At 42.8% G+C, this 12330-nt stretch overlaps 1 protein-coding gene across 4 annotated transcripts; it reads right to left on the bottom strand.

The window, feature by feature from the left end:
* Positions 1 to 396: 396 nt before the first annotated feature.
* Positions 397 to 11333, bottom strand: LOC124038576 (cAMP-dependent protein kinase type I-alpha regulatory subunit). 4 transcript variants are annotated; one of them, XM_046354620.1, is made up of 12 exons: positions 11176 to 11304; positions 10708 to 10743; positions 9768 to 9968; positions 9419 to 9586; positions 7268 to 7359; positions 7079 to 7140; positions 6926 to 6972; positions 6547 to 6705; positions 4028 to 4088; positions 3698 to 3819; positions 3533 to 3614; positions 397 to 3318 (listed from the first exon to the last, which is right to left on the bottom strand). In XM_046354620.1, exons 3-12 carry the CDS (start codon positions 9939 to 9941, stop codon positions 3146 to 3148), a joined length of 1140 nt encoding a protein of 379 aa, XP_046210576.1. In that variant the 5' UTR covers positions 9942 to 9968; positions 10708 to 10743; positions 11176 to 11304; the 3' UTR covers positions 397 to 3145. The 4 variants fall into 4 exon arrangements, with proteins under 4 accessions (XP_046210576.1, XP_046210575.1, XP_046210573.1 ...); XM_046354619.1 differs by having other exon boundaries at positions 9768 to 9994; positions 11176 to 11303; XM_046354617.1 differs by lacking the exon at positions 10708 to 10743 and having other exon boundaries at positions 9768 to 9994; positions 11176 to 11333.
* Between the last annotated feature and the right edge of the window lie 997 nt (positions 11334 to 12330).

Raw genomic sequence — 12330 nt, 5'->3', positions numbered from 1 at the left:
TGTAGTGACTAATGGGCAAAATCTGTCAGGAAGTGGTTGCTGGTATTAAATCCTAGATGCCATTACCTGCCGTTGTGCCCTTGAGCAAGGCACTTAACCCCCCACAACAGCTGCCTGGGCACCCAGTGTGCCAGCCCCCCACACCTCTCCAAAACCTCTATTTCAGAGGGGTTAGCTCAAATTTTAGTTGGACCTTGTGGGCGATCGACCAATAAAGTGACCTTAACCTTAAAGAAAGCACTGAAGACTTGAGGCACTGCCCTCCAGAGTTCAGAGATGATATTGCACCTTATTTACTACAGGATACAGTCACTGTCTTCCAATTGGGACTATTTCACCCTTATAGTATAGACATATTCAGACAAACAATGAGTAAAGACGTACAAGACTCACAGGTAATTTGACCTTTTTATTGCTTAAACTGCCATCTGGAACAATCTATACCAAAAGGATAAACATCTTTGCACATACAGGAAGTCAAACAGAGTACAGTCATTGGGTAGAATAGAAAAAGAATGGTCCTCAGATGACCTGCAGCTCTCAGAGCCTGCTGCAGGCCCCGCAAACTTGCTGAAGGTCAGGCTAGCAGGAGTGTCTATGCCCGGGTTACATAAGCTAAGGCAAACCGGGTGGATTGCAGTGTGCCTACTAGTGAGCACTAATCTTGTGATGTGTTTTACCATATCAGTACTTCATGTGAAGAAACACCAGCAACCACTGGTGGGTTGTGATCTGTCAGCAAATAGACACCTGCAATATTCCAGAACATCAACCATCTGAAAGCAATACAAAAGTTTTGGACCAAGTAGGCAACACTGCAATCGACTCAGTATCATGTTGATTGGTTTTCAACATACATACGGTTACACAAGTCCATCCATCCAGTCAGCCATACTGTTTTGTACATACGATTAAAATTGGAAACATGACAGAGCCTAAACAAAGACAATATCTCAGAAAGGGATAAAAGCATTACCGTATGTAAGGGTCCTTTCTGTTAGAAAGGGGTGAGGGGCAAGCTGTGAGGCAGGAATGAACAGGAATACAACTTAGACTATAGATTTCTGCAGGAGTTAGAAGAAAAAGAGCTAATGACACGTGTTCTTAAGATTCATGGGGTGAAGCCGGTAGCGAATGACCAACTGTTTGATCGACAGGGGCAGTTTGAGAATACCATTTCATTACTTTACACTATGCTGTAGGTAGGCATAGAGTAGATAAATCATTTTCACTATGCTTTAACAGCGAAGCTGCTTTAAAATAAAATATATAATCATGACAATTTAATCTGATGTCTGAATTACCACAGTTGGGATGCTTTCTAACGCTTTTAAACTTTTGTACTCTAATACCGGTACATGAATAATTAAGTCTTAAAACCATCTACAATTCAAATGTATATTAATTACTTTAAAGCCCTTTCGCCTACTTTTAAGAGGTTAACCCATGACTTTGTCACAATACAACTACATACTGTTCTGTCGGTTGACAAGAATAAGCATTTATTTACGCTGTGGCACTGAACACCTAAAATAGAATTTATGGAAAAATAAGCATTTACAAAAAGACATTTAAACGTACTTAACTTTACCATCACTCCAAACCATAGCCATAACATTAGTTCGTTCAGTCAATAAAGAACTTTAGTCATAACTATAATAATAATTCTGTTTAAAAACATAGCGATTAAGTTATTTGGTGTATACTGAAAAATGCTGAATACTGAAAACCATTTAATAATCTTTTCCCCCCCTATTGTAGCCAATAATGTACCAACAAATCAGAGGTGAGTGTTAACATGGGGATACTTCCTGTTTTGAGTTCCACTGCTTCTGACAGAATAACAATCTGCTATGCGTTCTGAGTTGTGAAAACAATTAAACATTTAGCTCTAGTTTGGTAGCTTTCCAACAGAGAACTTTATGGTTATATTAAGTTGTACAAACTCTCAAACTAGATAAAATAACAGTGAATTGGATTGATGGACCAATCAATGGAAACAATATGAGAAAATGTAAAAATGTCTGCGATTTGATGTACAGTAACAATGGAGGATAACCATTGATTATCATTGCATGAAAGCTACATAAAGTAATTAGATGCAATCATTATGCTCCCAGCATTCTTGTAATTCTAAAAAGTACAATTTTATGAATTATTTTGTCAGGATGTCAACATTGACATATTTTTATTGGAACTGAACTAGTTAAAAATATCTGAACAATATTCAGCATGGACGCTTACTTCACCATGTTACGTTTGATTGTCCCATCTTATCATTGGCCTGTCCTAACCTCGGCCAATCCCCTACTAATCACTGCTCGTGTTTAAACTATAGGAAAACAATTCTAGATTCAGTGAAAGCATACCATATGAATTTGGTACATTTAAACTGTAACATAACTGTGCTCCTATAGGTGACTATGAAAGCTAGGTGATGGGCAGCATAACATTTAGATGAGTAAAAAAAATTCAAAGCAAATGGAAGATAATTTTAAGTGACATTGAAGCAAAATTGCATTGGTGGACCCTGGTTCTAAAAGAGGAGGCGTTATGGGGTTACATCGAGGATTAGGGGGTGGGTACAGGGGTAGGGGATGCGTTATGGGGTTACATCGGGGATTAGGGGGTGGGTACAGGGGTAGGGGATGCGTTATGGGGTTACATCGGGGATTAGGGGGTGGGTACAGGGGTAGGGGATGCGTTATGGGGTTACATCGGGGATTAGGGGTGGGTACAGGGGATGCGTTATGGGGTTACATAGGGGATTAGGGGTGGGTACAGGGGATGCGTTATGGGGTTACATAGGGGATAAGGGGTGGGTCCAGGGGTAGGGGCTGCGTTATGGGGTTACATAGGGGATTAGGGGGTGGGTACATGGGTAGGGGCTGTGTTATGGAGTTACATTGGGGATTAGAGGGTACATTGAGTGGGTGTGTAATGGGGTTAAATTGGGGATTAGGGGGTGGGGTATGGTGTGTTATGGGGTTACAACGGGGATTAGGAGGTACAGGGGGTGTAATGGGTTTACAAAGAGGATTAGGGGGTACAGGGTGTGTTCTGGGGTTACAAAGGGGATTAGGGGGTACAGGGGCGTTCTGGGGTTACAAAGGGGATTAGGGGGTACAGGGGGTGGGGAAACCCCTCAGACAGACAGTGACACGAAGCTGTTGTACTGTTGGATGTTGCGTTTGAGAATGTCCGAGCAGGGTCCCAGGACACGCTCGAACCGCGGTCGGTCCAGCTTCACACACTTCAGAGGACCGCGGGCAACCACAGTGGCAGCACGGGGACGGTTCATCAGCAGGGCAATCTCACCTGGAGGAACGGAGTACATGACCAATACAAAACAGGCTTCTGAAATCTGGTTAATTTAAATAGAACCTCCATATGTGAGAAGCTTCCCAACTCAGGTTAGAGCTTCGTGCTTTTTCATCATATCACCATAAAATGTGAGATTCAGGATTAAATAGTGCATATATAAACAAATCAATATAGAAAGAAACTTGATGCCTGAGGAGGTTGTTCTTACCAAAGTAGTCAGACGGTTGTAACCTCCCAACTTCCACAAACTCCTCATTCTCAGAGCGACGCTGCAATACAGCTGCAGAACCCTATAGGACACAAACATCAGGGTAGTGTTCAGTAGGGAGAAACGGTGTTGAAACGGGGAGGTACTTTAGTGTGATGTGCATACCTCCAGTATGATGAAGAACTCGTCGCCAGGCTCTCCCTGCACCACAATCTTCTGTCCATCATCAAACTGCACCGGCTCCAGAGAGTCAGCCACCGTCAGACGCTCCCATTTGTCCAGAGACTCTGAGGGGGTGGAGTCACAAGACGGGGACGTATGTAACGTCACAATACTGAACCAAAAGGAAACTGTACAGTACAGCTAGGTGATAGAGAAAGGGTTATTAACCCCTCTGGAAATTAACAGCATCTTGAAAGCCACTGTATGAAAGTTGCTATTATCATTATTATTACAGGGGAATAGTCAAAGATGAGAAGAAACAGTGAGCCTTACCTAAGATGGAGACTTTGCTGAGGAACTCCTCATACATCTTCCTCTTCCTCAAAGTGCTGCCCTGTAAACAACAATCCTAATGTTTATTCCAGAGTTCCCACATTTGTTGTAAGCCTTCAAATGCCATCATGTATCTACTGCTCATAGGGCTAATCTTTTGTAGTTGTCTCCAATGTTCCCTCCAATCTTTTACGCTACTGAGCAAATTTCAGGTCTGCTGAGCAAAAACTTGACGATAGTGAAAATTCTGTACAACTTCCAGCACGTGTTTACAGCGAACACCAAGGCTGTACACCCTTTGAACTACAGTTTTAACAGTGGCTATTTGATCATAATGTACAGTAGACCTACCAGAGTGGCCTACCATCAAAAACAATAGAGAAAATGCATGCCATAGCACTTCAACATGGAAAAGGCATTTAGCCTACAGTGGCAGCCAATGTGTTGTGTTCAATGTAGGCCTACATTCCATGAGACTTTAGGGAGAAAAAAATAACAGAGGGCTTGACATTAACCGGTTTATCCACTTGTCCTTCAGACATGGAGATGACTGAAAAACTGTTGTGTTTGATGAAAGAAATCACTTTACAAAATAAAATGCATTTTCATTCCCATACCATTATTACAGAGAATCAGGGAAATGATGCTACCCTCTGTATATTAGCTACTTAGCTCATTCAAACCTGTGTCAAAATACAACACTGCCCATTTACAAAAACAATTCAAATAAAGCTCTTTTCTTGACTCGCTTTTCAAAGATGTATAGAAATGTACACGTTCTGTTCTCTCGTAGGAAGCAATCACTCCCCTATTACTGACTACAAATTATCTATAACTGGGCAAATAACTCACTAACTAGCAACGGATGTGAACAAAATGTGCACACGTGGCTACATGCAGCTCTCACTTTGATCTCAAAACAAGAGTACAGACTCACGACCGCTCATGCTGTAAACACAGTCCAGTTCAAATATGGCACAAATCCATATACGGCAACAGTCTATTTGCATATAGACCTACTGCAGCTATGATTGGTTATGCCACACCGGTCTGTGTAAAGCACGGGCCGACTCGTGTGTGTCAATGCAATAGAAACCTCCTCGGATGCATTCCGCCTACAACTAAATCTCTTGCATAGTTTATTATGTTGCATTGAAAATGGCTAATAATGCATTGATTTGAATCACAATTGCCACAGTAAAGGGAAACATTGATAGTGTTAACAGGGAAAACTGTAGAACAGTGGTGCACCAACCTTTTCTGAGTCAAGATCACTTGGAGTGAAAATGCACGCTCAGTTTTTAACGTGACAAAAAACAACATAACCTTATGCAACATTAACCAATTAAAAACAGTACTGTAGCAATGAGGTTGCTCAGTATGCTATAGACCCAATACATTATAACCGCATATTAGCTTTGCTTGAAATGCCAATGCATTGTCGTTTGGGCAATTTTTGACCACACCAGTAATAGATCCGTTGTTGTATTACTTGTATTCTCACTCAGCTGTACTGAGGGTCCGTCTCTCAACATCCCTCCACTGACACTGACCAAAAAGGGTCACTGTCTTCCAGCTGATGGCACAACTTGAGTCACACCGCATTATTTCTGCCTTATGAAGAAATTCATGTTATTACTCCTTATGAGGAAAGTGAAATATTATTCGATATTAAATAAGACCCAAGACGCTAATAATCTACTTTCCTACTCATTCATTACTACTGCAGTGCTTGTTGTAGCACTGAGTGGAAATGGGAAGAACACGCATTTTTTTGCTTTTAAAAATGTTGACAGTATGGAGTAAGAATTTAACATCAACTCACTCATAAAAACAGCATATCTTTGCTGTACTCATTGACAGTCTCTCTCTAGCCATGGTTTCAAACATTTAGAAATCTCACAGAATCAAATTGGCTGTGGCTTCCTTTTATGCCCGCTATGTTACTGCAGCCACTGTAATCTGAGCCATCCGATTGGCCAGCGGTAGACCTTTCGTGCACTTGATTTGCTCTCAGGGCACGCTGGTAAGCCAGAGTTTGTATCTTCAGACACATGAAATGGTTCAAAATGTCAACAGTTGGCCTACCCGGCCCATAGGACAGCTGAATCAGGTGCACCGACCGCCAACAGCCAGAGACAAATAAAAAAAACTATCAAACAAGGCTTTATCATTGAGGTTTTAACAGAAATGTTTGCAGATCAACTAGGAATGCTTTGGAGATCAACGTGACCACTGCTCTAGAAAGTTGAGAAGTTCAATCTCGTGCTTCTCTCTGTGGGCTGATATTTCTGCATGGCAGTCCCGGGGGAGCTGTGCCGACAGTCTCTGGGCTACTGCGCGCATGCAGCTTAGAGGGAACATTGGTTGTCTGTATATTCAATTAATTAAATATAGCAGTTATAAAAATCATAGCAATTCCACCTTTACCTACTCATCGTTAATTAATCCAAAAGTCTTGAAAGTAAATCAACAAATTGAGTCAGTCAGGTGAAGTGTCAGAGCAGAGAGAGGCTCACCATGAGTATCCTCCTGTAGCTGTCTCGGTCGATGCCCCACAGTTTGACGTTACTCTTGGCTCGGACGGTGGCAGCCCTGGGGGTCCCGTAGATCAAGGCCAACTCTCCAAAGCTGCCCCCCTCCCCGATATTGGTCACCCACTCATTGTTGACATAGACCTGGCAGGAAGGTGGGGGGGGCAAAACATATAAACGGTATAAAAAGAGAGTTTCAAAAGTAAGCCTGTCATATTCCGGTGGGGGAAAAAACAAGACAAGCTTTCAACTTGGGGCCTGTCTTCTTTTAAACTGGAACGCTTGTGTGTGTGTTAACATGCGAGTCATTGTGCAAAAGCAAAAAGAGTGCCGTTGGTTCCTAAAATAGATTAAAGAGACGTACATCCGTCTCTCCTTGGTCGATGACGTAGAAATTATCTCCCTCATCACCTGACGGGGAAGAGAGGATATTGGTCATATTTTCTCTGGAATAAAAAGACATTCAGGTCTAATTGAATTTCCACTGAATCTAAAGAAAAATAAGATCCTACTTTACCTTGCATAATGATAGTCTCTCCAGCGATGTAGGTAACTGAAAACATGGCATCAAATATGTCACTGCGAATAAAGATTGTATTTGTTAAGCTTTGGTAAAAATATTAAAGTTTGTGACTTGATCAGTTGGATTGATAAACTCATTGACAACCAAACTTTACAAACAAATCAAAGCCTGTTAACAACATACCTCCTCTCGTTGTCATCCAAGTGAGAGAATAGCACATTCTTTTCGATAGCTTTAGCCAGGGCAGCCATTGTTTTGTAGTCTTTAGGAATGACCTTGAAAACAAAACGTATCCGAGATTAGGAATTTCACCCTAGCTATTCACAAGATCTCCAGCCAAGCCCATAGTTTTGTGGACTAATCTGAGCAACTGTGTTTTGTGGACTAATCTGAGCAACTGTGTTTTGTGGACTAATCTGAGCAACTGTGTTTTGTGGACTAATCTGAGCAACTGTGTTTTGTGGACTAATCTGAGCAACTGTGTTTTGTGGACTAATCTGAGCAACTGTGTTTTGTGGACTAATCTGAGCAACTGTGTTTTGTGGACTAATCTGAGCAACTGTGTTTTGTGGACTAATCTGAGCAACTGTGTTTTGTGGACTAATCTGAGCAACTGTGTTTTGTGGACAAGTCAGGGATGCAAACTGGTAAAGGGCCCAAAAGGTAACACTTTTTTTTGCATGTTTCAGTGAAAAAAAAATATATATCCATGCTAGGAGGAAGTGCAGGTTTTTACTAATTAAACAAAGAATATGATCTACATGATCAGTCTCTATGTGTGCAAAAATAACATTCACTAAGTAAAAACATAATAATCCCCCTCACTCAGAAACACACAAATGTTACTGTCAAGTGCAATACAACAAAAGCAATATCTTTGGGCTACACTGCACATTATTACATTTTCTGCCTGTGGACATCAGTCCTACAATGTGCCAGCAGAGCATGATACCCTTTGTTGGCATAATTGATCTCTTTCAGGCAGAGTACCCCTGGCATACCTCTTTTTATCCATTGTACTGAAAAGGTGAGAAAGAGGGAAAGTGTGTGGTGTTCCTTTCACCTCTATAGTGGCATCCAGCTTAAGCCAGGCCCAGCTCCAGCTACACTTGATCCCTGAATCCACTTGTTTAACAAGCAACGCCTCATTTTCACCTAATTCTCTTTCTGAAAATTAACCACATACTGTAGAGGTTAAACATTACTTCACAGATCATAGTTAGTTTGTTAGCAAATTAACTAGTCAACATTTCACACAGATTGCCAGGGTCCAGTAAGCAACTAACGTGTTATAACTTGAGGAACGGCAAGGAGTCATATACCAGTTAAAACTACAGCGAATTGGTTAGGTTTACTAACGTTAGCGCATCTGATGTTGTAACGTTAGTTAACTAACGTTATCTGTCTGACTTTATTAGCCAGATAATTTTCACACCATTAACTGATCAAATAATTGAGTTTAACTGGCTAATGTTGGTCAACATTTCTCTGACATTTCTCTGATTTCTCTAATGGAGAATTCGATACAGCTAGCAAGATAACATTACTCAATGCTAACAATACTTGTCCCACCACTCTCCCTCACCTCAAACTATCCAAATGCAAGTTGTTTTTCGGTAACAGCTCATGAGGCGCTGATGCTGTAACGAGCAAATTGGTTGTCTCTTCTCTCTTCAGTAGCATGCTGCATTCTGTTGCTATGTGAACGATGGATACAGCCTTGGATACAGCAAGTACTGCGCCGAAAGCGCATCACTCGTTTGCTTACAGACAGTGGTGTGATCCATAGCCAAGCATCCCTGGGACTAGCCCAAGCGACTGCGTTCTGTGGGCCAGCCCGAGCGACTGCGTTCTGTGGGCCAGCCCGAGCGACTGCGTTCTGTGGGCCAGCCCGAGCGACTGCGTTCTGTGGGCCAGCCCGAGCGACTGCGTTCTGTGGGCCAGCCCGAGCGACTGCGTTCTGTGGGCCAGCCCGAGCGACTGCGTTCTGTGGGCCAGCCCGAGCGACTGCGTTCTGTGGGCCAGCCCGAGCGACTGCGTTCTGTGGGCCAGCCCGAGCGACTGCGTTCTGTGGGCCAGCCCGAGCGACTGCGTTCTGTGGGCCAGCCCGAGCGACTGCGTTCTGTGGGCCAGCCCGAGCGACTGCGTTCTGTGGGCCAGCCCGAGCGACTGCGTTCTGTGGGCCAGCCCGAGCGACTGCGTTCTGTGGGCCAGCCCGAGCGACTGCGTTCTGTGGGCCAGCCCGAGCGACTGTGTTTTGTTGATGCTGTGTTGTTTTAGTAGAGCCATGTGTTTGAAGGCTATTTCCTTTTTTTCCTGCATGCGTTTCCTCACCTTTCTGACATAGGATGCAGCGTCCTCCTCTGTGTAGACCTCAGCACTGATGGCTCCTCTCCTCCGGCGACCCTTGACAACGGGGTTCATGGGAGGAGACACCTCCTCATCCCTGGAGTCAGAACGGCTGCTGGCCTTCTGCTGGTTTAGGATCTGCTTGGCCTCTTCCTGCACGAGGTCACAAACATCCAATCAGCTGCCTGGGGAATGCTTTCCAATATAAAAGGCACTACAATGGTAAAAATACTTTCATGGAAGGGACTGTCAGGTCTGGAGGTACACAGCTAGACGGTAGGCATGCATGCACGCAGTTGCACGCATACGCACTACCCTACCCACCCAGACTCACCTTCTCCAGCCTCTCAAAGTACTCTCTGAGGAATGCCATGGGTCTGTCAGGCCTGGAGGTACACAGCTGGACGATGCAGTCCTTCAGCAGCTGCTGGATGTTGTGTTTCTGCACGTAGAGCTCACACTCCCTCAGACTCCTCTCCTCCTCACTGCTCGTACTGCTCGACGCCATCACGATGTGCTCCTGCTCCGCTACGACCTGGTAAACAAACTCTGACCTTTGAACTAGAGATGGAGAGACAACTTGGATGGTTACTTCTATCATTTTCTGAAAGAGAAACAATGCTCTTCTAATGTGGTTGTTATTGTCTTCTAAAATGAGGGCGCATGTGAGACAGAAATAAAGTGAAGGGAGGTGTTGCAGGGTTGCTTGATGGAAATGTGGTCATAGGATGGTGTGGTAAACCCACTGTATCCTTGCTTGATGTCATCTGACATTCATCAGTTTCATAATGCAGAGGTCAGGATTACTGTGTATCATAAACAGTAAATAGCACCATGTCATTCCTAATCTAACAAAGTAGATTATCAAAGATGGAGCCAGATAGCAAGGACGCCATGCTGCTTTACTACTAAAGACAGGATCTATTGCATTGGTAAAGTTAAGTCCTCCACCAAAGGGTTAAATTGTACTGTTCATACGGTTCAGTCGCATCACTCTAAGGCAGATCATGAGGTCACAATTATAAATTAGAACTTGTTCTCAACTTGCCTACCTGGTTAAATAAAGGTGAAAAAAATGAGGATACAAATTATAGAAACAACCATTTACATCAAGCATTAATAAACTAAATATCTAGCCGAGCTAATGTTGAATAGGATTTCAGACGGTTCTTGAATTTCCTGTTATCTAGTGATGCTTATTGCTCAGGCGTTTACTGCTTATGAACTTTCTCCTGTAATAATATGAGAGATGTCAAAAATAAAATAGGCCTTACTTTCAAACCGTTGATTGGAGCAGTAACGTTTACCAGCTGGAAGGGTAAATTATAAAGCAAATACTGGTTGGCTATGATGCTAGTTAGCTAGCTATGATATTAGCTATTGCATTCAAATACAACAGGGAGCATAACATATGACAGCACTCAAGACCTAGCTAGTTAGCTAAGTTAGGCCTTTAATACGTAGTTAGCTAGGTACTAGAGTTAGTACGCGTCACATCGCTGTTTGGTCGCAGATTATTGGTACGTTAGCTAGTTAGTTAACTTAAACATACTAATGACGAAGCTAGCTTGCTAAAATTGATTGATATCAAATCTAGCTAACTAGTTGGCATTTAGGCCTGCAAAGCCCTCTTGCCAATGACGCCATCTTGAGCTCTATCATAAACAAATATGAGGCGGAGGCTACATATCCCGCAAATGCAAGGATATCAATTTTCAACGAAGAAGCATGTAAATACTTACAAGAACCCGCGAATTCTTACCGAGCCCTTCGTCACTGACCCGATTTTGGATGTTATTTCCACAAGCGTACCAAATTTCTCCCTTCGACTTTTCCAAATCCTTGAACCGCTGCCCCACCGGATACGGGTTTAGGACCAATCACGAGCCGTCATTGACGTCAATTCGCCTCGTTCTGACATGTGAGCCGTAACCCTTGGCAACATTAAAGGGAAACGCACGGAAATCATGACGTCGGTGGGAAAATTATTAAAATGATAGCGGATAGAAGGACCCGATAGTCTCCTATTCAAAATGTCCCAGGAACAGTGGGTGGAGCGTCCTCTATTCAAATAAATCTCTATATAGGAATATCTTTTGGGATGAGATTGTTGTTTTATATTAATGTTTGCACGCTATGCCTCAGCAGTTTAGGCTTATAATAAACAAAACATCCCTGTGCCATTGGATTATATTTATGTTTCAGGATTGATCAGCCAAGGAATTTGTAAAATACATTGTTTGTATGCATAGCTTTTGTGCAAACTGCAAATGTTTTTATTTATTAATATTTTTTACTCTGCAAAGCTTCACATAGAAAGATATATCAAAGATGGTCAGCAAAACATTCGATGGGTCCTGTCATTTGATGCAGCACACTCCAACCGATCAAAACAATTCCTCATGCCCAGAATGAAGGTGAAATGAAATAATCGCAATCGTTTCATTTATAATGGGCGGTGCTCCACGGACTTTTTCCGGGGAGTTTTATTGTAAATGAGGGGATTCGATTAATCTCGGCCGGGCGACCGAGTAGGCGTGTTTTGCACCGGGTGAAAGTTGATTGCGTTAGTTGCTGTCTCCCTGGTGTGACGAAATCGTCTCAAAACAAAGTGACTTATATATAGCACGTGGAGTAACGCTGAGTGTTACACCTTGATCACACTGACAGCATCATAGAGATTTGGTACACCAGAAATACATTCATTTCCAATGCAACGCTGCTTTGCATTGCAGAGCGTTCTGTGTGGTACATGCATTGGACTTATCTTACCTCTATGCATCCAATTGTATGCATAGACAGATTGACGAAATGGTAGCAGAAGGTGAATGTTGAACTTTTGCTGCGTACTATTTTCGCAATGATGCTAGTGCGACCAGGGCCTTCTTGCCATACAT

The sequence above is a fragment of the Oncorhynchus gorbuscha genome, linkage group LG06 (assembly GCF_021184085.1).
Source record: "Oncorhynchus gorbuscha isolate QuinsamMale2020 ecotype Even-year linkage group LG06, OgorEven_v1.0, whole genome shotgun sequence".
NCBI classification, from domain to species: domain Eukaryota; kingdom Metazoa; phylum Chordata; class Actinopteri; order Salmoniformes; family Salmonidae; genus Oncorhynchus; species Oncorhynchus gorbuscha.
Note: the sequence above shows the minus strand (reverse complement) of the source record. Positions and strands in the feature narration are given on the sequence as shown.

Excerpts from the sequence above, each read along its gene's own strand:
- LOC124038576 (XM_046354617.1), bottom strand. The coding sequence starts at position 9,941 with ATGGCGTCGAGCAGTACGAGCAGTGAGGAGGAGAGGAGTCTGAGGGAG. Across the intron at positions 7,141-7,267 it reads TTGGATGACAACGAGAGGAG|TGACATATTTGATGCCATGT; the intron begins GTATGTTGTTAA and ends CTTTATTCGCAG. Across the intron at positions 3,820-4,027 it reads CAGCAAAGTCTCCATCTTAG|AGTCTCTGGACAAATGGGAG; the intron begins GTAAGGCTCACT and ends CCACCCCCTCAG.